This window comes from Nylanderia fulva, unplaced genomic scaffold (genome assembly GCF_048542155.1).
Source record: "Nylanderia fulva isolate GAGA-0341 unplaced genomic scaffold, ASM4854215v1 Scaffold15, whole genome shotgun sequence".
Lineage (NCBI taxonomy): Eukaryota > Metazoa > Arthropoda > Insecta > Hymenoptera > Formicidae > Nylanderia > Nylanderia fulva.
The window spans coordinates 2,962,840-2,988,265 of NW_028189730.1; the positions used below are offsets into that span (position 1 = coordinate 2,962,840).

The 25,426-nt window shown below is 27.9% G+C and overlaps 4 protein-coding genes across 10 annotated transcripts in view; 3 read left to right on the forward strand and 1 right to left on the reverse strand.

The window, feature by feature from the left end:
- The window catches only part of LOC114938877 (acetylcholinesterase), a 60,642-nt gene extending 38,868 nt beyond the window's left edge, over nucleotides 1-21,774 (reverse strand). For 4 of the 5 annotated variants that reach the window (XM_029312995.2, XM_085480524.1, XM_029312992.2 and 1 more), the window contains exons 1-2: nucleotides 21,706-21,774; nucleotides 20,863-20,914 (exon numbers count right to left, since the gene is read on the reverse strand). The gene's annotated coding sequence lies outside the window, so the exon portion shown is untranslated. Of the gene's footprint in view, nucleotides 1-7,211; nucleotides 7,380-20,862; nucleotides 20,915-21,705 lie in introns of those variants that run through there. The other variant, XM_029312993.2, reaches the window with a different exon arrangement.
- On the forward strand, nucleotides 9,293-15,716 carry LOC114938879 (uncharacterized). 3 transcript variants are annotated; one of them, XM_085480523.1, is made up of 7 exons: nucleotides 9,293-9,512; nucleotides 9,681-9,754; nucleotides 11,423-11,494; nucleotides 11,600-11,756; nucleotides 12,465-12,653; nucleotides 13,711-13,819; nucleotides 14,932-15,716. In XM_085480523.1, the coding sequence occupies exons 2-7, from the start codon at nucleotides 9,685-9,687 to the stop codon at nucleotides 15,127-15,129; spliced, it is 795 nt and encodes a 264-aa protein (XP_085336649.1). In that variant the 5' UTR covers nucleotides 9,293-9,512; nucleotides 9,681-9,684; the 3' UTR covers nucleotides 15,130-15,716. The 3 variants fall into 3 exon arrangements, with proteins under 3 accessions (XP_085336649.1, XP_029168831.1, XP_029168832.1); XM_029312998.2 differs by lacking the exon at nucleotides 11,423-11,494 and having other exon boundaries at nucleotides 9,294-9,512; XM_029312999.2 differs by lacking the exon at nucleotides 11,423-11,494 and having other exon boundaries at nucleotides 9,294-9,512; nucleotides 9,684-9,754.
- LOC114938878 (uncharacterized) lies at nucleotides 16,876-19,579 on the forward strand. Its single transcript, XM_029312997.2, has 5 exons — nucleotides 16,876-17,118; nucleotides 17,611-17,758; nucleotides 18,355-18,543; nucleotides 18,991-19,099; nucleotides 19,259-19,579. Exons 1-5 carry the CDS (start codon nucleotides 17,049-17,051, stop codon nucleotides 19,454-19,456), a joined length of 714 nt encoding a protein of 237 aa, XP_029168830.2. The 5' UTR covers nucleotides 16,876-17,048; the 3' UTR covers nucleotides 19,457-19,579.
- Nucleotides 21,775-22,405: 631 nt separating the features above from the next.
- Nucleotides 22,406-25,408, forward strand: Arpc2 (Actin-related protein 2/3 complex, subunit 2). The gene is made up of 7 exons (XM_029313205.2): nucleotides 22,406-22,738; nucleotides 23,125-23,218; nucleotides 23,305-23,404; nucleotides 23,490-23,691; nucleotides 23,774-23,994; nucleotides 24,283-24,484; nucleotides 24,839-25,408. Exons 1-7 carry the CDS (start codon nucleotides 22,665-22,667, stop codon nucleotides 24,864-24,866), a joined length of 921 nt encoding a protein of 306 aa, XP_029169038.1. The 5' UTR covers nucleotides 22,406-22,664; the 3' UTR covers nucleotides 24,867-25,408.
- The last annotated feature ends 18 nt before the right edge of the window (nucleotides 25,409-25,426 follow it).

Here is a 25,426-nt window from a genome sequence, read left to right on the forward strand (position 1 = left end):
TAATATTATAAAAAAAAAATTTAATATAGTGAAATAAATATAATGAGATTTAATTTAATAAATATTGAATTTTTATATTTCAATGTGTTTATATTTTAATGTCGATGAAAAATTTATATTGTAAATAAATATTTGGACAAATATTTAGTAGTAAAATTGATATATTATCCGGACTATATAATTTGTGTGTATAAGAGATATGTAGAGAATTAATATCAGGGTTGGGTAAGTTGATGATTTTTTTAAATTAAGTTGAGTTTAAGTTGATTGCTTATAAAATTAATTTAGTTAAGGGGAACGCAGGAATTAGATCCAAACCGACGATACTATTCCTAATTAGTGGAAAAAATTAATTTTCAAACGTAAAAGACATCGCATTTAAGCTCTACAGCCGATACATATATATATTGTAATTTAGTTAAGTTAAGATTAAATTAACTCAAGGTAAATCAAAAGTGAATTTTTAAAAATATTATTTATATTACATTAGCATTTTGTTTGTTAATTCTTTTGAAATATATAATAACAAATAACAGAGAAATTTTGATTTTTATATAGAAATATATTTTACAATTGATGACAAATGAACATAAAAATTAATACTTAATAATACTTTAATTTAAAAATAATAATGGTATTCAGAGATAACAAAATTTAACTTAGGAAAAAAGTTAATAAGTTTAAGGTCAAAAATAACTAGTTAAAGTTAAAAATTAATACATTTTAAATTAACTAAGCTAAGTTAAAAGTTACTTACTTTTTTTAACTTTTAACTAATTATTACCCAACTCTGATTAATATATTTCAATAATATATATTAAATATATATTAATAATATTAATATATATTATATATATATTATAAAATAATATAAAATAAAATCTCTATTTAATACATATTTAATTAATTATATATAGAATTCATATATTCAGGCTTTTAATAATAGATTATTATTATTAATCTATTATTGAACCATATCAATTATATATATTTATAAATAAATATATAATAAAATACACTAAAAAAATTATTAAATTAATAAATATTTATTTCAATATTGTCTTAAAAATCATTTATTTGAAACAAATAAATATTTTTCACATCAAATCACTATTATAATTTTAAAATAAATGATTTATTAGGCAGTATTGAAATAAATATTTTTTTCAGTGCAGATAATTTATACATATATTAAAATAAAAAAAAGTGCGTGTATAAAAGATTTTGTCTAATCAATTATACACAAAAATTAAGAAAGATATAATTTTTATAACATAATAATGTTTCAACAATTCATAAGAGATGAGTTATAGATACACATAATTTATATATTCAAATAAATATATAATATGTATGAAAAGGAAAGAGATGCAGGATTCGTAATTTAATAACGTAATGCACGCTGATTAGTTAAATGAGAGAGCATAATTTTCCACGGTGCTTTTTCGCTGATACTTCGCGTATCTGCGAATATGACTGAATCTGAACGACTGTCGAGAGTATAGGTATTTCTCTCTCAAATATCTCGCTAAAAGCGAGATTTCCCTCTCAATTCCCCTCGTTGATCATTTGATTTCCTCCAACGTTCTCTTTTTTCTTCCCTTTTTCAAGGAAGATGCGCGCGTGTATAACTTTTTATTAAGAAAATAACAAATAAAAATCCATATTCGCGATGTCGCAATCGGAAGTTTAATCTCGATAACTCAGAGATATTCTGATTTCAGATTTGCGCGCGTTATAAATTACAACAACAAGATACTTCGCAATCAAATCGTTCGTTTATCTAATCGAATGAAAAATTTATTATGCGAAAACAATGAAAACAAACGTGCCTCAAAATAAGATTAATTATAGTTAATTCAATTCTGTCGATGCACAATCTTTCATCGATGTATTTTCAACTTCAATTTTGATTTTACCATGATCATTTTTTTTATATTACACGGATAGATTTTTTTTATATAATATTTATAATATTTTTTATCGCAGTAAAAATATTAATCGGAGAAACTCTTATTTTTAATTAACTAGAGAACACACAAGCGCGCGCCAATGATATTATTTTTATTTTTCATTTTACAAATGTCAAACTGTATTAATCTTCGCGATGACAGTTGCTTGATGCTATAAAAAAAAAAAAAATTAGCATCACGAAAAACAATACTTGCAAAAATTGACTTTTACATGCCTCTTTTTAGAAAGGGACATAATTTCAATTCTCAAATTTCTATCATGTACATAATTTTAATTGGCCGAATTTGTACATAATTTTAATTAAAAGAGTTTTTATAATGCATACATATTTTTAATTCACCGAATTTCTATCAAGTAAAGTTTAGAAATTGCAATTGTTTAAACAGATTGTCAAAAGTGAATTTTTTAATTAAAATTTTTTTTAAACGTTTTTCTTCCACCAATATTAATATAGTATAATTTTTTAAATGTAGAAAAATGGCTATAAGTAAACTCGTTTTGACTTTTTTTGGAAGAAGAAATAAATATCTTTTTATTTTTATTTTTATTCGATTAAAAATTGAAGTAACTTTACAAGAAAAGTATGAAGAAATAAATAGATATGATTAATAAATATATTAAGCTTAAATAACTTTGAAGAAATAATTTTATCTAAATAATATATGTCAAGTGATTTTACGAGAAGCGAAAAGACTTCTTCATAGATATTTAAGAAAAATCTTTCAGTGTCTGAAAAGTGACTGCAACGTGCTATATCGAATTTCTTCTGACACGAAATCCGGTTCAGAAATACTTTTATATTTCTATCGCTCTATCAAAATAAATAATGAATTAAATAAATTCGAAATAAATTAATATAAATTGTCGCTCGTGTATTGAAAACAAAGTGATAAATATAAGGCCAACTTATCGAGCTGAATATTCGAGATGTTCAGTCAACTACCATTTATTACATGTATAAATTATAAAACTACAGTCATTATATTATATTAAAACTAACGCAAATTAACGCAAATTACAATCATTCTATAAACGTTTCGACCGCACGCGGTCTTCTTCAGTATAATTATTGAAAAATAAATTCTTACAATTCACATGATATCGAAATTTAATTATAGTTATTCAGAATCGAGAGTTTTTGAGCAATTAACGCGTGTTTCAATCCGTCCTGTCCAACAATGTTCGCCTCGATATGATCTCTGATTTTGTTCAGATCTCGGATGATTTCATCGTTAATATGCGAGAAATTAACCCGTACCGTAGGCGCTGCGATTAATACGAAATTACCGATCAACGTATGTCCAAATTATAATATATATCCCCTACAATTGGTAGTATGCTTACCTATCATCGTTCTTCTTGACAATTTTGCTACTTATTAACAGTTATTAAGGATGACACTTAACAAACAACAATACAGAAAGACAGCTCATTTTAAACTCTACTTGATCGGAGAGCGTGCGTGTTTATATATGATCTAATATCTATGTTTTACTCGTTAATGTCCTATTTGTCCTATTATTATTTATTGTTCGCTAATATATCCAAAATATCAAAATACGACTCGCTAAGTAACTCAGTATCTTTGTTTAAATTTAGTCCATTTTTTTGTTCCTTGATATGTAGCATCTCAGAAATGAGTCTTTTATAATAATTATTTTCGTTGTCCATGATCTTAACATTGTCCCAATTAAAAGTATGATGTTCATTTATTATGTGTTCAGAAATTACTGAATGTTTCGTTGAGTCCAACCTAATATTATTTTTATGTTCTTTTATTCGCGTCTGCAATTGCCTCTTTGTTTGGCCTACATAAGATGCATTACAATTATTGCAACTGATCTTATAAACCACATTCGAATTGCATGGATGTTTAGTTTTATCTTTCTGTGCTTTAATAATATTATCCAGTTTGTTGAGACATCTATACCCTACCATACAATTTTTATTTTTCACCGAGGAAACAATCATTTCTGAGACCCTATCTATATACGGAATGACAAAGAATTTTTTATTAACCGAGTCATTTCTTATACTTTTTGTTCTTTCTATGTTGGCCTGTCTCTCTAAAATGCTCCCCTTACATTTGGAAGGTTTTTGCCGCATTAAATTTAACGTTTTTCATCACAGATCAATCAGAAGACTAGATAGTATGTTGTACAAGTTCAAAACAAATGCGATGAGCATTGAAATTTTTGATTTGCATAGACAGGTAGAGTCATTAAAAAATAGGATTTTTCATCTCACTAGCGGGTTATTTAATCGTTTGCCTGTACTCGCGTGGAATAGAATTTTCGAACATCATAACATTGCTTTTAAAAATTGCCACAACAGATTGGTTACTGCACATGAAAAGAAATTCAATTGGCTTAAGAGAAAACAATACTACAAGTATATCAACAGCATCAAACCTATAGATATACATTGTTCTTTACATTTTGAAACTTCACAACCGACGAAAATATCACAAAATTCTCTCAGGGCAATCACTAATGATGCCAAGGAGATCAATATACACATTGAAGCCAATAAATTTCTCAATGATACAATTAACCCTTTGGAAAATACTAATAAAAAATGGTTTGTTAATCTATCCAACACAGACATTCCGCCTAACGTATCTAATCTGTTGCAAATGGGTGATAAATTTTGTCTTCCGAATATTAGTAAAAAAACAGCGATACATGAATTTATCAAGGACATAGAGAGTAATAGCAAACGAAATAATATTAATAATCTCACAACGATCAGAAATATCGCGGTTCCAAAATTTGCACAACTTCTTAACACGAAGGATAAAAATGACGTAAGTCAACAAAAATTACTTGGTGCACACAGAGATTTAAAAAAATTTTGTAAAGACAATCCGAATGTTCTATTCACACGCGCGGACAAAGGTAATGCTACGGTCGCGATGGATAGATCTTATTATATTAACAAAATGAAAAACGTTTTAAAAGATGTCAACACTTACACTATTGTCAAAAAAAAATCCGTGCAAAAAAATAGAGAACGATTTGAATGGTTTGTTGAAGAGATGGCTTAAGGAAGATTATATTTCAAAAAACGAATATTATAAATTACGTTGTAGTGATTCTCTCCTTCCAAAAGCGTATGGATTACCTAAAATCCATAAGGAAAACTATCCGGTTAGAATCATAGTTTCATCAGTTGATACGGCTCTATACTCGCTGGCTTCGTTTTTACAAAACACCTTACGAACTAGCCTACCCAAAGCGAAAAGTCATATTAATAATAGTTTTGATTTGTACAGCATATTGTCTGGTAAAAAGATTGATGAGAATGATAGGATGTTTTCCTTGGATGTGGTGTCTTTGTTTACGAACGTTCCTCTGGATCTTGCGATTGACGGTATTAACGATAGATGGGATCACATTGGAATAAATACTAAAATACCGAAAAACGAATTTTTGGGGGGTATAAAATTCATATTGACTTCTACATATTTTACATTTGATGACATAATTTATAAACAGACGTTTGGGACCCCTATGGGGTCACCGTTATCACCAATTATTGCAGACCTGGTTATGCAAGATCTTGAGGATACAGTTCTCAAAGCGTTGAATTTGGAATGTTTGTTTTATTTTCGTTATGTGGATGACATAATAGTGGCCACCTCTATGACTAATATGACTCAGATTGTGAATAATTTTAACAACTATCATGAAAGACTTAAATTCACGGTCGAACAAGAGGTTAATCATAGCTTGAATTTCTTAGATTTATCACTTAAAATTATTAATAACAAAATATATATAGACTGGTATCAAAAAGAAACCTTCTCAGGAAGGACGTTATCATTTTATTCAAACCACCCATTATGCCACAAAATTGGAATAATATATAACCTTGTAGACAGATGTCTATTGCTATCACATCCACTATTTTTTAATAAAAATTTGGAGTTAATTATTAATATACTCAGAAGCAATGGTTACCCTCTTGATCTGATTTTTAACAAAATTAATCATCGGATAGAACACATCATATCTAAGGGGAGCATTTTAGAGAGACAGGCCAACATAGAAAGAACAAAAAGTATAAGAAATGACTCGGTTAATAAAAAATTCTTTGTCATTCCGTATATAGATAGGGTCTCAGAAATGATTGTTTCCTCGGTGAAAAATAAAAATTGTATGGTAGGGTATAGATGTCTCAACAAACTGGATAATATTATTAAAGCACAGAAAGATAAAACTAAACATCCATGCAATTCGAATGTGGTTTATAAGATCAGTTGCAATAATTGTAATGCATCTTATGTAGGCCAAACAAAGAGGCAATTGCAGACGCGAATAAAAGAACATAAAAATAATATTAGGTTGGACTCAACGAAACATTCAGTAATTTCTGAACACATAATAAATGAACATCATACTTTTAATTGGGACAATGTTAAGATCATGGACAACGAAAATAATTATTATAAAAGACTCATTTCTGAGATGCTACATATCAAGGAACAAAAAAATGGACTAAATTTAAACAAAGATACTGAGTTACTTAGCGAGTCGTATTTTGATATTTTGGATATATTAGCGAACAATAAATAATAATAGGACAAATAGGACATTAACGAGTAAAACATAGATATTAGATCATATATAAACACGCACGCTCTCCGATCAAGTAGAGTTTAAAATGAGCTGTCTTTCTGTATTGTTGTTTGTTAAGTGTCATCCTTAATAACTGTTAATAAGTAGCAAAATTGTCAAGAAGAACGATGATAGGTAAGCATACTACCAATTGTAGGGGATATATATTATAATTTGGACATACGTTGATCGGTAATTTCGTATTAATCGCAGCGCCTACGGTACGGGTTAATTTCTCGCATATTAACGATGAAATCATCCGAGATCTGAACAAAATCAGAGATCATATCGAGGCGAACATTGTTGGACAGGACGGATTGAAACACGCGTTAATTGCTCAAAAACTCTCGATTCTGAATAACTATAATTAAATTTCGATATCATGTGAATTGTAAGAATTTATTTTTCAATAATTATACTGAAGAAGACCGCGTGCGGTCGAAACGTTTATAGAATGATTGTAATTTGCGTTAATTTGCGTTAGTTTTAATATAATATAATGACTGTAGTTTTATAATTTATACATGTAATAAATGGTAGTTGACTGAACATCTCGAATATTCAGCTCGATAAGTTGGCCTTATATTTATCACTTTGTTTTAAATAAATTCGACTCACATTTCGACGATTCCTCTTCTCCGGAGATTCCTCGCCGGTGCCATCCATGTTTCCTGCAGGAGACCAACTTCTGCGTCCGGAAACTCGTAAAAACTTTGAAACACTTTGCACTCGCGTTACTTTTTTTCGTTTTTTTTTCGCGCGTCAACATTTTTTAGGTATCATATTTTCGACGCATTTCGGTGAAACGCGAGAGCTTATTCACGCGCGAATAAAACCGATGCTCCATCAGGGTATCCAGCAGACTCAATGAAAAAATTCCCTGACTTTTGCAGATTTTCCAAGACCAGGAATTAATTTTTTCCTTGACTTTTTAGTATTATTTGTTCCAAATATATAATTTGCATATATCTATATGATAAATCATGCAGTTAAATATTAAATCATGAAATCCTTGAGATATTTATTGAATAAAAAATTTCAAATAATTGAGAGAAATGTAGAATAATGTGAAAAAATCCAGATAAATAGTAAATCTGGCTTTTCCCGGTTTTTCAGATTTCCCCTGCTAGAGACCATGTTCATTTTTGGGTCGCCGCTTTTTTTAAGGCCCCGCAAGGATATTCACGAATTGGCCACTTCACTATATTTTGTATTCCAGAATTGGGGCACTTCACTATATTTTGTATTCCAGAATTGGCCACTTAAATAAAAAATGTCGCGATCACGATGTCGGGGCAAGCGACCCGATTGCATTTATATATACGATAATTAGCGGGACTGATTAACAGGATTGGATAATAATTAGTTAAAAAGTTGAAAAGTTAATAACTTTTAACTTAGCTTAGTTAATTTAAAACGTATTAATTTTTAACTTCAACTAGTTATTTTTTTACCTTAAACTTATTAACTTTTTTCCTAAATTAAATTTCTTTTGTCTCTGCGAATACCATTATTGTTCTTTTATAAGTTATATAAACGTATTATTTTTAAAATAAAGTATTATCAATTTTCATGTTTATTTGTCATCAATTGTAACTACCAAAAAATATATTTCTATATAAAAATCAAAATTTCTTTGTTATTATATATATTTCAAAAGAATTAACAAACAAAATTCTAATTTAATATAAATAATATTTTTAAAAATTAACTTTTGATTTAACTTCAGTTAATTTAATCCTAACTTAATTTTAACCAAGTTAATTTTTCATTCATAAAACTTTTAACTTAACTAAATTAATTTTATAAGCAACTAACTTCAACTTATTGTTAGCTTAGTTTTAAAAAATCATTAATTTTCCCAATTCTGCTAATCAGCATCGCGAAAAAGCAGCAACAATATTTTCGGCTTTGCATGCCTTTTTTAGAAAGAAATTCGAAAATAATTATTTCGTTATAATTTATACACACATACCACTCAAATTATAATTTGAATAACAGTATATGCAAAATCTATCTTTTATATATATATATATGTATATATATATACATATATACATACACGCAAATATATATTTATTTTAATATATACATTTTATCTAACACATCTCTATGAAAATAATTGTCTCGTCTAAAGAATTGTCAAAAATATTAGCTACCACATTTTATATTAGTTAAATTTTAAAAGTCCCTATATATTACACCTAAAATTTAATTATCATATTCAAATTGTAGCTATACAATTATTAATATTTTTAATCATAATTTAACAGAAAATTCTGTACTAAATAGCTTGAAAATATTAGTTATACATAGCTAAAATATAAGCATGGTAACTAAATTCCAGATATATAATATAATATAAAGACAGAGTGAAAAATTCAAGTTTAATAATTAATTTTTTTTCCGTATTTAACTGTCAGCGTCGAGATTGTGAACGAAAGATCCAATATTCTTGGAAGATTCTGAACAATTTTCTGTGGACAATGAAGAAAGGTAGAGTGTAGTATTTCGATTTTTTCCTCGATTGGTCAATATTATCTCATCAAGTCCCGATAAGTTGTCAGTCAAGATAAGAGATCTCGACGTTTATAGAGATCCGATACCGACTACCGTATTATATACACACACATACACACACACATATATATATATATATATATATATAAAATACGATATGTATATATATAAGGTCGGGGAATTGTCTTAATTACGACTCGCGTGGTTTTCTTATCGCGCAGGTCATATATAATTGCAGAAACGACGAAGTCGACTTAAACGAACGACTTGTATACGTAATAAGTTCAATTATATACAAAAGTCGAACGTAAATCGGCTGTGAACGTGGCCGATCGAGTGCATTCGGAGGCAGAAAAGTGCCGATTTTTATAGTTAACGATTTTTGTGCCAACAATTCAGGTGATTAATCCTTGCGGAATCGTGTGATGTATCATAATATATAATAATTCGCTGATAACTCGCGGCTAGTGATAACAACATAGTGACGAAAAGTATACTGCCAGGTCTTATCCTGACCTCCTTCCTTTAGGTAGCTTTAAACCGACGATATTTTCTATTTTTCCACAGAAGAATGAAGATCGCAATAACGTTCGGTGGCCTGATCTGTTTCCTTTCCGTGATAATTACGGCTACCGCCAGAAGTAAGTTGATATCTATGTATTTGACTTTTAGTTCTCTCTCTGGAATCTCTCTCACTCTCTCTCTCTCTCTTTCCTTTTGGAAATATATTTCGTTTATACTACCTGGAAAAAAATTTTTATATATAATTATATATAAATAATTGTATAATTACACATATAATCGTAAAATGATATATGAAATATATCTATTTTTATACATAATTATATAAATTTATATATAAATTATAAGGGTTCATATAGATATAATCATGTAAAATTATATGTGAAACATATATATTTATATATGTATATATAGATATGCTTATTTATTATATATATATAAATTTATATAATTATATATAAGAAACACTTTTATCTAATTATGTATGGACATGTTTCATATATAATTTTGCGATTATATGTATAATTTTATATATTTCTATATATATATGATTTTATATTGTTATACATATATAAAAAATTTTTTCCCGGGTATTTTCTATCCTCATGCTATTTTTTCTTTCAACGATCTACTTTCTCTCTTTTCAGTCTACTTTAATTTTTAATCAGTTTATTTTTATTTTTTTTTTAGTTATCTATTTCGAGCATATGTTTTTGATAGAGATCTAGATGAGAGATCTACAGAGTGTGTCAAAATTGAACCATCAAACTTTGTCGGTGTGTTTTATGGGTGGAAACGAGAAACAAGTTATTATATAAAAATGTAGAAAAATATGTTTTATTATCGAGTTATGTTAAAAAAAAAATACGTCTTTGCTTAAATTTTTAGTTAAAAATGCACTATTATCTTGCTTCAATGGAGTAAATGCCAACCTATATAATTTGCTCAATCTTATCACAAGTTTACCTTCATATACTTCTACTTTTTTTTCATAGATAACAATTAATCTAAAATGAAAATAACTCTATTATAATCAACAAATTAAACAAATAGCGTCGACATACTGTGAACGACTTATATATATAATATATATTTTTTTATTATCTTCATGTTTCATACTCTTACATCAATATTTATATATTTGTTTTTTATTTCTACTCATAAACATATTGGCAAAAAGATTGATTTAGTTTTGACATCTTATCAATATATGTCTTATAAATAAATAATATGTAAAATCTGTGTTGTGTTGTCTATATAATGTCTTTATGGAAAAATATTATTCATAGTTTACGTTTATGTTGTAACTTTGAATATTGTTTCGATGCTCGTCTGCTTTCTGTTCTCCTACTTGTTTTAAATTGCTTCACAGAATTATATACTGTTTTCTTTCTATTATTCTTTACATTATTTTTCTCACCTTCACTGTAAAAAATATGTAATATTACTAATTTATATATGTATTATGCAATTTATATATATAATATATATTATTTATATAAAAATATTACATATGTTTATATAAATAATAAGTGTAAAATTACATGATAAATAATAAAAATGTATACATTTTTATTTATACACTTATTATTTATGTAATTTTACATATTTTTTTACAGTCTTGTATAATTAAGATGTAGTATATAATATACATATATATGTATATATTATATATAGATATATACATATAAGTTTAAAAATATATTTTATTATTATATCATTATTATATACAATATTTATATTATTATTATATTATTATATTTATATACTTGTTTATGATTTCACAGTGATGATATTTTGGTTACACGTCGCGTTGCTTCTTATATCACCTTTCCTTCGCCGTACGTTTATTGGCTTACGTAATCGTTTTGTTAATTATTTATCTTGTACATATCGTTTTGCTTTTGACGGTAATTTTATATGTATATTATTGCGTAAAATTTCTTGAACTCACTTTTTTGTAGATGTATATTTGGAACGTGGCACGTATAATATGTTCGAAGATTTTCTCGAAAAATTCAAGGAAGTATTAAGGACCGGAAATGACACGTTCGGAATTCCGGTCCTCGATCCGTTCACCGCGGACGAATTACCGATCGCAATTGATGAGGATTTTCTAAAGTGCATTGTGATTCTATATTTTTAATTGTTTTAAGTGACACGTTGATTGCCAACGCCTTAAATTAACTTTGTAATTGTACAAATTTTTAATTAATATTTTTGGCTTATATTATCGCTATTAAAATAAAGACTAGTGAATTATTATCAGTGCATAAATTATATACACTGAAAAAAATTATTAAGTTAATAAATATTTATTTCGCAATAATCATTTATTTGAAACGAGTAAATATTTATCTGTTCTGAAAAGAATTTTCTTATAAATAAATATTTTCTCACATCAAATCAATATTATCAATTTCGAATTATATATGAAATATGTCCATACATAATTAGAAATTTATATATATAAATAATAAATATTTCTTTATATATATATATATATATATATATATATATATGTTTCATCTATAATTTGACATAATTATATATGAATCCTTATGATTTATATATTTTATATAATTATGTATAAAAATAAACATATGTCACATATAATTTTACGATTATATGTATAATTATACAATTATTTATATATTATATATAAAAAAATTTTTCCTGCGATGTGAATTAACTGAATGTGCACGTGGCAATCAACGTATTAAACGATCTTTAATTATTATTAACAATAAGAGTCATAATAAACAAAACTGCGAAATTTATTTAACAATGTCTGACAATTTCCTTATGCGATTTCCGGCATATCTACAGGTTGGACGGTCTTTTAACAAACGTCAGACTGGAGGGTCTGTCCGGATACGATGTCAACTCAGGTGACTTCAAGATAGCTGGTCTGAAACTCACCATGGATCTTTCTTGGCCGTCCATAGTCGCGAGTACAAATTACTCCATAAATGGCAACGCCTCTAACTTTCAAATTTACGGCCATGGTGAAATGAAGTGAGTATGTTTCTTAATTATATTAATTCTTAATATGTGAAATATGTCCATTTTCATACATAATATAATTTTATATAAATATATATATATATATATATATATAAATTATAAGTTCATATATGTATAATCATGCCAAATTATATATCAAACATATATATTTATATATATATTATTATATACATATATATTATACAATATTATACAATATAATATATAACACACATTTCTATTTCGTAACAATATTATTTTACAGTTGCAATAATTATTATTATTTATTATTTAACAAAATAATATTTATTAAAGCATCTTAAAATATTATTTCATTAAATAATACATGTTTCAATATATTTATTATGAGAATTTTTACTATTATTCGCCGGCTTTTTCTCGTTCGCAGAAAACCCTTACATTTTCCATTTCGTTTCACTTAATATAAACACAATGCATGAAATATAACCGTGTGAAACAAAAAAAAGACGGGAGTACGATTGACAATGAATCAGCTGTTTTTCATTGAGCGCTTTCCTGATGTTATCAAATAACGTCAAGTGCAACAAAGGGCATTATTAAATCGTAACTGAATTCATATATGCTTTACGTGAAACACGCGATCGCGTCAATGTTGTTTTTTTTTTTTTTTTTTTTTTTTTACAGTGCTCAAGCCCAGCTTTAGAAACCGCGAGACCCTATTATGGGATTCAAATTTTTATTTCTATTTCAAATAATTTCTATTTTTATTTTATTTCTATTTAATCTATACAATCAATATCATTTAATACATTAATTATGTCCATACATTTTTGGTTTAAAAATGGAAGCATTAACTTTATATTTAAATAAATGTTTTTTTTTTGCACGCATAAACTAAAAATATTGGACACGAACTTTTTGGCAGAAAATTTCTGATCTTCGAAAAACACATCGATATTGTTAAATACTCTACTTTTTCGATAATTAAATTTCTATTTTTATTAATTATAAGAGAAGATGTCTTATCAATATTGATTTAAAAATTCAGGTCATGAGAGATTAAAGGATATATGTATTCAATTTCCAGGGCAGCCGCACGAGACTTTTCTTTCGAAGGGGAAGTTGTTTTCGGAATAAACGGCGAATATCTTAAAGTGAAGAGCGTAGGTATGAAGATTTCCTTGAGAGAGTTTGAGGTAAGTAACTGAATTTCTCTTTTTTTCTTAATCATAATCCTCAGAACTCGCAAATGGAGCAAATATTCAATCGTTGCACATGAAATATCGACTTTGCGTTAATGATTTTCAAGTAATTACTAAGCAAAAAAGAAACAGAAAAATATATGTAATTAAAAACTTTTAGAAAAGTACTTTTCCCTTTGTTTTATACAAAGGACAAAAAGTTGCCGCCGTAAGCTCTCGTTTCGATTAAATGTAGGAAGTTTAAGTTAAGGGGAAAAGAAATTAAAAATCACAAAAACATGTTTTCAGCTTCATAATCCGGATATTACATTTTTCTATGCTGCACATATTCGTTTTCTTTTCTATTCTTTTTTTTCATTGATACCAATTCTTCCAAGTTTATATTATGATTTTTCTACAATTTTAATACCATAAAAAAATATGTTACATGAATTTTTAATTTGAAAACTAATTATTTATATTCTTGTGCTAAAAACAAAAAATCCTTCATTATTTTTTAAAATAATTTCTCTGTCTTAAAATAATTTAAAATATATAATTTCTTCTATTTCTCAATCGTTCTTAAGGTGATCCTTGAGAAGTCTGTGATTTCCGTCCTGTTTTATCAACAAAATGTGAGATTATAGATAAACTATAAATCTATTTATTGGTTATACGGATTGTTTTTACCCAAAATTAGAAAGCTTCGCCCTTTGTTAATATTAATACTTTAATTTGTACAATAAAACGACTTATCAATCTGTACATCTCTCATATATTTTGATTACAGAATTATGAATGCTTAGAATTCTTAGAATTCATAATTCTGTAATCAAGATATATGAGACTATACAGACTGATAAATCTTTTTCTTGTACAAATTAAAGTATTAATATATTAACAAAGGGCGAAGCGTTCTAATTTCGGGTAAAAAACAATCCGTATAGCCAATAAATAGATTTATAGCTGAATCTAACTTCACATTTTGTCGATAAAACAAAAATGAAACTTATATTAGCTTAAGATCCCCTCAATTTTATCGACTAAAATTTCAATCAATTTTTTCGTTATTCTTTATTTTTGCTATTTTAATGTTTTTTAATGAAAAATTAATTTCTTTTTTTCAGTTTCACGCGACAGGTATTTACGACGATGACGAACTGTCCGAATTACTAAGTGCTATCATTTCTGACATGGTGCCTCAGCTGATCCAGGATTATCATGACACAATTACGGAGATAGCTGGTCTTCTTGTTATAGACAAGCTCAACGAGTTTCTGTCCACTATGACGTTAGTGGAGCTATTGAAACTAATAGGTCTTTAGAATTAGTTCTTTTTTTTATATAGAGATCAGTAGTCAAATCCCACTGTCATTCGATCAATCGTTTATGTACTCGCGTTACTTGAACTTAAGCGATCGATTAAGCGATGAAATGTATAATAATACATATTGATAATGTCAACGAGAAATAGAAATGTATATACCAATTTTATTGGGAATTTATATTTCGTAAATGAAAATTAAAACTGCTAATAAATAAAGTCAATACAATTATTAGCGTAATTATTGATAAAAATTATGGGTGTGAGAGAATATTTTTTCCACTGTTTGTATTATTTTTGACTACGAGACATATTATTAAAAATTTTATAAAGCATAATACATGCCAAATAAATAAAAAAAAGAATTTTGTAATATATAATGTATAATTTTTATATAAAATTATTCTGGGAAAAGAAGTGAGATAGAAATATTGTTTTGTTCACTGTGTACATTAAAGAATTTTAGATAATTATGACGTAATAACAATGCAATAAAATCTATGATTAAGAGAGAAAGAGAGAGAGAGCGAGTGTATAAAAAAATAATCGATTTGAATTTGTCAAATAAATTTGATTTACCAATCTTGATATCTAAACTAATTATTTCTTTTTTACCCTTGATTAGAACAATTTTTTATTAAGCTCCGACTTTTGTGAAGATTCGGGAATCCGATTTTAGCAAAGATCTCTTATAATTATTTATTGTTAGATTTACTATTAAATAAGTAGACAAATTATTTAAAAAATACTACATAAAAAAAGAAATTTATTCAATTTCGAGACGACAAAAATAATACGAATCTTTTATTGGATCACACATTATACGCGATTTACGACTTTATTAAATTACTATAGACAACATTTCTGCATTATGCCAATTAATTGCGTTACGAGTTTCTTCTATAATCTAATCTGATCGTTGCGATAAGACGAGATTGAAGAAACAAAATGAGATCAATTTCAGAACAAAATTAATTGCAATTAAATAATTATACTCGATTGAGCTTCGTATAAACGCGCGGTTGAGAAAACTTTTGTCAACGTCAGTTTCACGATTGCAGATAACTCGAGATATACGCTTTTTCATAAGAAAATAAAAAAAAAAATCTTTCGCGCGTGTCTTCGTCCAGTTTTTCGAGATCAGATCTTTTCGTCGGATTACGCAAAAATCGAATCGTTGTACGACATCGTGATCGATAAGAGATCTTAATGTCTAGGCGGATCCCGATATATATCGATAACATAAAAATCAAGCCAATTTCTATAAATACGCCCATATTTTTTTCGCGAGTCGCAGTTTCTTTGTTTTCTTAATTCAAATTACAAACAGCGTGACTCGTGTCATCGAAAAAAAAAAAAAAAACAAGAATTTGTATGTATTAATTAGTAAATATATATGCGTCATTTCAATATATAAATACACTAAAAAATAATATTTGTTAAATTGACTCTAAATTTTTCAACTAAATATTATTTTGTTAATTAAACATATAGAAATATTTAAAAATTAAATATAACATATTAAATCTAACAAAACGTATATTTGACTTAAATACTAATATATGTTCAATTAATAAAACGATAATTTATAGTTGAAAGGTTCAGTCAAGTTAACAATTTTTTTCAGCATACAAATATTTATAAATAATATTGAATATTTCGAATACATAAATAATAAATTGCTTTAAATATATAAATTATATACGCTCTCGCGATGCGCGTAAAAATGTGCAAACTTTTCTTTCAAACATTTACGTCAAAATCAGTCGCAGAAGTTGACTTTTGACGTCTGGGAAATAATTTGTGTAATCTCGATGCCCTCGGCAAATTCATTAAATCTAACAATGAGAATGATATATCTCGAGGGAAAGAGAACTGTGTGTGTTCTCCATTTCCAGCTTTTTTATTTTGTGCAGAAAAATGAATCACATGGCATTTGGGCTTATCCTGATCTGTTGCCTTACTCGGGCAATTGAAACGAACGGTTATCGTAAGTAAATATCAATATTTCTTTTCTCGCTTTATTCTCTTTTTGTTCTAGAATTTCTCCGTAAATATATATCGAGTAGTATTTTTCTAAAGATACGTCACGTTCTTACATTTATTTTTCTTCGTGCTATATCTGTTTTTAATTTATATGACCTTTCATTTTATTTTTATTTTATTTTATTATTTTTATATTTTCTAATACATCTTGCAATATAATAGTTATAATTAATATTAAATATATCAGTAAATAAAATATATATTAATAATATATCAATAAATAAATATTAATAATATATTAATATATATTAAAATACACATATTAATAATATATATTAATAAATAAAATTTACTTTTATGCAGCTCATTTTTGATATAATATCAAACTTTCATGATTCTACAGATATTTTCAGTTTCTCGCGTAATGTTTTTACGTAAAATATTCTTGGAAATAATCTTCTTTGCTAATTAAACAAATTTTTATTTCCATTTACAGACGTGTTCGCAAAACGTACCATGTTTGAGGAGTTTCTCGAAAAATTTAAGATCATATTAAAGACCGGAAATGAATCGCTCGGAATTCCGGTTCTTGATCCATTCACTGCGAAGCAAATGCCGATCAAATTATACGAGCAAATAATAAAGTGCGTGCTATTTTAATTTTTCTTCAATTAAGTTATATTTACATTCGCTGTAAAAAAAAGTATAGCTCTTGTATATCACAACAGTTTCACAGATCGTTATTTTTATTCCGTACTTTCCTGCCTATTTTTGTCAAAGCCTAGAATTTACGATTTATCTTCCTGTAAATATTTTTTTATATGTATATATTTTTGCTAATTAGTGCAAAGCAATCTAAGGTAATGTCAATTGCAGCAATAGGGCAAAATATCTTGATCATACCCGGGAAAAAATTTTTTTAAATTTAATTATATGTATATGTGAAATATGTCCATTTTTATTTATAATAATATAAATTTATAGAGATATATAAATTATAAGGATTCATATATAATCATACCAAATTATACATATATGAAACATATATATATATATTATATATATTATTTATTATAAATTTATATAATTATAAATAAAAAGCTCTTTTATCTAATTATGTATGAACATATTTCATATATAATTTTGCGATTATATGTATAATTTTATATTGTTATATACAAAAAATTTTTTCACGGGTACTATTTATAGTAATATTTTATATTTCTGCATATATTCTCAGCCTAAATGCGCTTTTGACAAACGTCAACGTGGATGGTTTATCCGAGTACAAAGTCATCGAGGGTGATTTCCAAGTAATTGGTATGAAACTCAACATAAATCTCTCCTGGCCTTTAATAACCGCGAGTACCGATTATACAATGAAAGGAAACGCTGATTCTTATGAATTTTACGGAAACGGTGAGATAGAGTGAGTATATTTATTTTCTTCTGCAAAAACCGAACAGAACTTTGACGAATATATAATTATCTCATTATTCATTTTCGTTTATATATGTATAATAAATCATTTGGATACCCAAGTAGCAAACTGACGTCATTAAATATCAAAATGACATATACTTTCTACATTGAAAAAATTATTACATTAATAAACATTTATTTCAATATTGCCTTATAAAATCATTTATTTGAAACAAATAAATATTTCTCTGTTTTAAAAAAGTTTTCTTGTATCTAATAATTATTTTTTCATATATAAATATTTATTAATTTAATTTTTTTTCAGAGTTCTTAAAAGTATTTGTAGTATCATAATAGGACTTCTTTGCAATTTTTCCGATCTAAAAATAAACAAGTAGATCGTAAAAAGTGAAACTAAGAATGTGCGTGTTTTATATGTATATTCTATTTTCAGCCTGTCCGCGCGAGATTTCGTTTTGGAGACGGAAATTGGTTTCACAGTGAATGGAGAACATTTCAAAGTGAGAAATATGAAATTGAAGCTTTCTCTGAGAGCCCTAGATGTAAGTATATAACCAAACGATTATTTTTCCATAAAAAATTTCCATAAAAAATATAGAAACTGTTACTCAATAATTTATTCAATTTTAAACTATAATACCTTTACCTTTCACTTTGCCCTACTTTTTTTATTTTTAATTAATTCCTCTCGTTATTCGCAGTTTCGCGTCACAGGTTTGTTCGACGATGAAGAATTGTCTAATGTATTGAGTGCTGTGATATCCGATACAGCACCTGAATTCTTCAAAGATGCCACGATTATGGAAAGACTTAGACATCTAACGACAGAAAAAATCGACGCTTTTCTCTCCACTAAGATGATCGGAGAATTATTGGAATTTTTGGGTGTGTTGGATTGATAGCGTCATGTTTCGCATTTAATTTAAATTAAAAATTGAATTACATAAATTAAATAACAATTAGTTTTAAGAAATTAAGTTCGATCGCTTCAATTCTTCAAAATGAATCATAGCCAGCATAATTAAATCATCAATATACATAATTTATAAAGTTCTTTTATTGAATATCTACTAGTTATATACTATCTTTAGATACTCTCTTCATTCAATTTTAAGTGCCTCCCATGATTTTAAAATTCCGGTCAAAACTCGAAAAAGTACTGTATGCAAATATAATTTAGAGTAAATTAAATTATTAAATTTAAATGTCCTTTTCTTATCGGATATTTCAGAATTAATAAAACTATATACATTCATATATTATTATATATACAAATATATGTTTATATATTTTTGTCAATATATTTTTCTGGATTCATATTAAACTAGATACATTTTGAACATATTCATTACTTCAATTATATGTATGTATATTAGTATTAACTCTTTCTGTACGATTTTTTTATTGTTAGACATACAGTAGAATACAAGTGATTAATTTTTATTATAAGTATAAAATTTAATTAATTTTTGTAATATTTTGAGAGTTTATATCAAATTTAATATTGGAGAAAACGATACGTTCGTCTTATTGTAAAGAATTAAATAATAAAATTCACTGCCAATGCGTTTTCTTAATGTTAATTTTCAGAGATCACCAATTACGATTATCCGATACATCAACTAATAGTCTTTCAATAATGACCTATTTAAAAATAAGTCTTCTATAATTAATTATTATCACGTCTGCAATAAGTTTGAATAGAGAAGGGAAAATATCTATATAATTTCTTTCACATTTTATCGAAAAAAGGAAAAAGAACAGAGCGCTGCATAAAAGTTCAGCAACACAGCTGTGATATTATATGAATATTCAATATTCAGTCTGCGATTATATCCGTGTAACCGAATGTTCAATTGCCCGAACAACAATGCTATACATTTATTTTACATATAGAAATATAAAAATAGTACGAAACAAATTTTCATCACAAATACATATTTTTACTATTTTTTTTTCATTATTACTTAAAAATAATATTTTAATGTTTTCTAATTTTAAAATGATTTTCCACACGTAAAATAATGCGTTTATCAAACTTGTGATGATAATAAAGGAATAATAATTTGCCAAATTAAGCAAGATTTACGAAACAAATATAAAATAAAATAAATTTTCGTACAATTTTTTTTGTAAGAGAATAACATTTATATTATTTTTTTAATCTTAGAATGATTTGTGCAAGTATAATGCGTTCATCAAATTACTTGTGGTAATGATTAATAAAGAAGCAATTAATATGACAAATTAAAACAATAATATATTTATCAACAAATTTACTTGCCAGCACTGTAGTTACATTTACCTGGCTGCATTGAATTCCTGATGCTCCTGTCCTGATGTTTATCCATTTGTTCCTAAAAATTAAATTAAAACATTATTAATATATCATATCAAAGTGGAGATAAATATTCCTTACAATAATTTGAAAAATCAAATTTATAATAGATTTATACATATACATATTTATATTGAGTGAAAAAATAAAATTAACTTTTTTTACATTAATATATATATATATATATATTTAATATAAATATTTTTAATAAATTATATGCTAGATCACAATAAATATCGCCCTGTAATTTCCTCAGCATTCCCGATATTATACCGTTTCATATATTTTTGCACTACGGTTGTGCGGAGTTCACGTGACGGAACTGTGGAGCTATCGACATTAAAATAGTATATTTACGCATAATACAGTGCCACCCAATATTTTTCTCGATACTCCCAATATTGATACGTTTACTTGCTAGCAATGTTCATTCCCGAAAAGTAAATGTCGCGATTATTTTGTTAATACAACGTTTTCAACTACGGTCGCACGGAAATCACCTGATGAATTTATCGCACGTTCGCGGTATACATACATATATAATATTATATACTATAATATTTAGTATTTGATAGATACGTACAGTATTTGAATAATAAAATTTACATAATAATAATGAAGAATCGACTCAGAATACTATTTACGGGAAATATTTACCGATTCATTCTCTTAACCTGAATTCGCGGAAGAAGACGAGCGAGAAGACGAGTGATTTTTATGACCGTAGTATCGTGCCACAATATAATAATTACCATAATGATTACAAGGTTAATTACAATGTTAATTGACTCCATTTTTTCTGATACTTACCCGATTTCGATGCTCGATTTATCTGCAATAGCTTCAGCACAGCTCCCGACACCACACAAAAAACAATTGCGCGCGATTATGTTAGTCCAGAGACGCTGCAGTTCGGTTCCGAGATTCCTTGCGCCGCGCGAATTAAATATGGCCGCCGCTACTCACTGGCGCGTAAATTTGAATCGCGAATCGCTTTAGTGGCAAATATAATTAATTATTTATATATACAATTTTGCTATTCTTGATGATAGGAATTTTAAATATATTTATATATATTATAAAATATATTCACAGTACATATTAATATTATGTATGTAATATATATTAATAATTATATTAATATATCATTTTTGTTATATTATAATTTTTATTATAATTATATATTTATTATAAATTATCGAGAGTAATAAATTAATTAAATAACAAACATTACAAAGTTTGTTAGTATTATTGTTATTATATAAAATTATTTTTATATATATAAACGTACTTAAATAAATAATGTTGTATAAATGTAATATTACAATCTAAATATAATTGAAAATGTTATTTTGAGAGTCGATCAAATTTAAATCGCGCGTGACGGAAGGAATGTCGCGGAATCGAACCGTTCATGTCATCGGATCCAGAAGAGCGGAAATGACGAGTTAATAATAATTCTTCGCGCTCGTTTCGACCGCTCGTATTTTCGTAATTTCCGGAGCGAATAAATACCGAGAGAATAAGGGGCGAAATATATATTTCTATATCGCGAATGACAGTATTTATTTTTAATAAGGCGCGATATAGAGACGAAATTCATTTCGAGCGCGCGAATACTCCGCATTATTGACCGAGTGACAGCCGGTCTATTTTATCGACCAAGTGCGGAGCATCGAGTCGGTTGCGGATGACAAATCCGTCATCGCGGTCTGTCCACGGTGTGTCCCGGATTATCCTTATCGCGGACGTCTCTTCTGGCAGCAATCATGATCCTGCTGGAGATACACAACAGGATACTCGAGGAAACGCTGACGAACAAAATCAAGAACGCCTTGTCGGGGTAAGGACCTCGCGTCACTTCTCCTCCTCGTCGAGGATCCTCGAGGGCCCGCCTTATCTCCTCGCATAACCTTCTTTTCCGGGAAATGTGGCGCCGGGGCGGTGTCCGAAGGCGAAATTTTCACTTTTCTTCTCCGCGAAAAGTCCCTGTCAAACCATTTTTTTTTTTTTTTTTTTCAAATCCGAGACCGCTGCTCCTTCAGGTCGATATTTACTTTCGTCCTGACATCATGTTTCGCGTTTTACTTCACTCTTTTTTTCTTTCAAAATCTCGTCCCAGGATTTACCTTCAAGTTTTCTTAGAAATTTGCTGTGCCATGTGGAAGTTTTTATCAAATTGATAGCTCTGCGATCACTTCCCTTTGACACGCTGTTTTTTGTTTGTAGACACAAGCAGGAATCGACAGATGTTATTATAGCTGATTTTGATGGGGTATTATTTCACATTTCAAACTTCAGCGGAGACAAATCGAAGCTTAGAGTAAGCAAATATTCTAATGAATCTTTTATAGTGCATTTGTATCAGCTCGCCAATTCTGTTTTATTACAAATATGCTTCTTTTGCAGATAAGTATTCTGCTCAAATTTTATAAACAGTTGCAAGAGCATGGTGCGGATGAATTGCTCAAACGAGAGTATGGGACTCATCTCATCGCGCCAGAAAGCGGTTAGATATCTGTTTTATCTAAAACTTCCTTTATACTTGGGAACAAGAGAGATTAATTATTTAAATTTATCTGTCATTTCCACAGGTTACAATGTATCAGTGCTCATAGATTTAGAAAAGTTACCAGAAGACTGGGAGGGATTAGTAAAGAAAGTTGCTCTGCTGAAGAGACATTGCTTTGCCAGTGTCTTTGAGAAGTACTTTGATTTTCAGGAAGAGTATTGCGATTCTCCGGGTAGGCCAGTACAGAAGAGGGCTGTCATCCAGTATCGAGATGAGGAAACAATGTAAAAAGTTTGGAATAATATTTTGGAGAAATTTATATTCTTCTTATTATTATATTATTAACTCTTATTAATTCTCATCAAGGTATGTAGAGGCCAAAAGCGACAGAGTCACAGTAGTATTTAGCACAATATTCAAGGATGAGGATGACATGGTCATTGGCAAACTCTTTCTTCAAGAATTGAAAGAGGGCAGGCGAGCAAGTCACACTGCACCACAAGTTTTATTCAACCATCGCGAGCCACCGTTGGAGCTACAAGATTCTGAAGCGGCAGTTGGAGATTGCATTGGCTACATTACATTCGGTAAAAAAAGATTGATTTGTTTTTCAAGCATTTATTAAGTTGCATCAAGTTGAAACAATTTTTCGATATTCATATAAAAAATAAAATATATAAAATTTACTGTTGAAATTTGATACTTAATATTTAAATAAATTTAAATATTAAGAATTTTTTAAAGATTTAATGATAAAAAATTAATTAATTATAAATTACTATGAAATTCTCAAGTTTTTTAAAATTATTTTTTATATTGATTTTTTACACTGATATTTTAAGATAAAATAATTTTCATAAAATTGTACTTTGCAGTTCTGTTTCCACGTCACACCAATCGAGAATCGCGTGATAACACCATCGACCTGATACACATGTTTAGGAATTATCTGCACTATCATATTAAATGCAGTAAGGTTTACATTCACTCGAGAATGCGTACTAAGACGACGGACTTCCTTAAAGTGCTGAACAGAGCGAGATCTCAGACCAAGAACACTGAGAAGAAGACTATCACGTGAGTAACCAAATATTTAACATTACAAAAAAAGACTGACATAAAAGTGACAGTTATGTGATTATAACATAATCATTTAATTGTAGTATTACATATATAAATTATTAAAAAAATCTTTTATATATATATATTACATAAAAAATATTGGAAAATATTCGACAACTTTGTAACATTTCTAATTAGAAATATATGTATTACCTTACCTTTATGCTTGTTCCAACTCACTTTATAACGATCCTTATATTATCAAGGAGATTCGTCGGATTTCTTTTTTTTAAATTTACAATTTATTATTTATATATTATTTATTTACAATTTATTATTTATATTATTTAAATTTACAATTCTTTGCAGAGGACGAACATTCATCAGGAAAGAATGAGTGTACCGGAGGAGCGAAAGCGTTAACACTTCTTAAGGGGAGATTAGAGTGCGCGGTTAGAGAAAGTGCGGTGTCGGAAAGGTCTCCTGCAAACAAGATTTTCCGCGAAGGCATTCCTTTATTCGTTCGAGATATCGGCGAATTTAAGTGCTTCGGGGACCTTTGAGTTTCAATCCGTTTCACAAACAGTGCCCTATATTTAGGAAAGAGCGTAGCGTCGCGTTTAAGTGAAGTAAGGAAGCAACGCAGAATCACACAGTTTCGCGTCGGTTTAGTTAAGCAATTATCCGGAAAGAATATTCGAAGACACTATTGTTACAATCTGTGTACTGGCGGGTTGACAGTTAATACTATTACAAATATTGCTCGTTACGCAAAACACTTTGTCGATTTTTACAGTGTGATTAGATTGGAATACAATACACACACCGCTGAAACTTCAACAAGTTTGGATTCCATTATATATTAAGCTGGTTGTTACAATGAAACAATTTATTATATGTTACATTCTCAATTACACATTTGGCGCTTTGTCAACCGAATACATAGGATTACGGTGA

Coding starts and splice junctions, on each gene's coding strand:
- LOC114938879 (XM_085480523.1), top strand. CDS start 9,685: ATGAAGATCGCAATAACGTTCGGTGGCCTGATCTGTTTCCTTTCCGTG. Junction 9,755..11,422: donor AATTACGGCTACCGCCAGAA/GTAAGTTGATAT, acceptor ATGATTTCACAG/TGATGATATTTTGGTTACAC. Junction 12,654..13,710: donor TACGGCCATGGTGAAATGAA/GTGAGTATGTTT, acceptor TTCAATTTCCAG/GGCAGCCGCACGAGACTTTT.
- LOC114938878 (XM_029312997.2), top strand. CDS start 17,049: ATGAATCACATGGCATTTGGGCTTATCCTGATCTGTTGCCTTACTCGG. Junction 17,119..17,610: donor AATTGAAACGAACGGTTATC/GTAAGTAAATAT, acceptor TTCCATTTACAG/ACGTGTTCGCAAAACGTACC. Junction 18,544..18,990: donor TACGGAAACGGTGAGATAGA/GTGAGTATATTT, acceptor TTCTATTTTCAG/CCTGTCCGCGCGAGATTTCG.
- Arpc2 (XM_029313205.2), top strand. CDS start 22,665: ATGATCCTGCTGGAGATACACAACAGGATACTCGAGGAAACGCTGACG. Junction 22,739..23,124: donor ATCAAGAACGCCTTGTCGGG/GTAAGGACCTCG, acceptor TTTTGTTTGTAG/ACACAAGCAGGAATCGACAG. Junction 23,219..23,304: donor GAGACAAATCGAAGCTTAGA/GTAAGCAAATAT, acceptor CTTCTTTTGCAG/ATAAGTATTCTGCTCAAATT.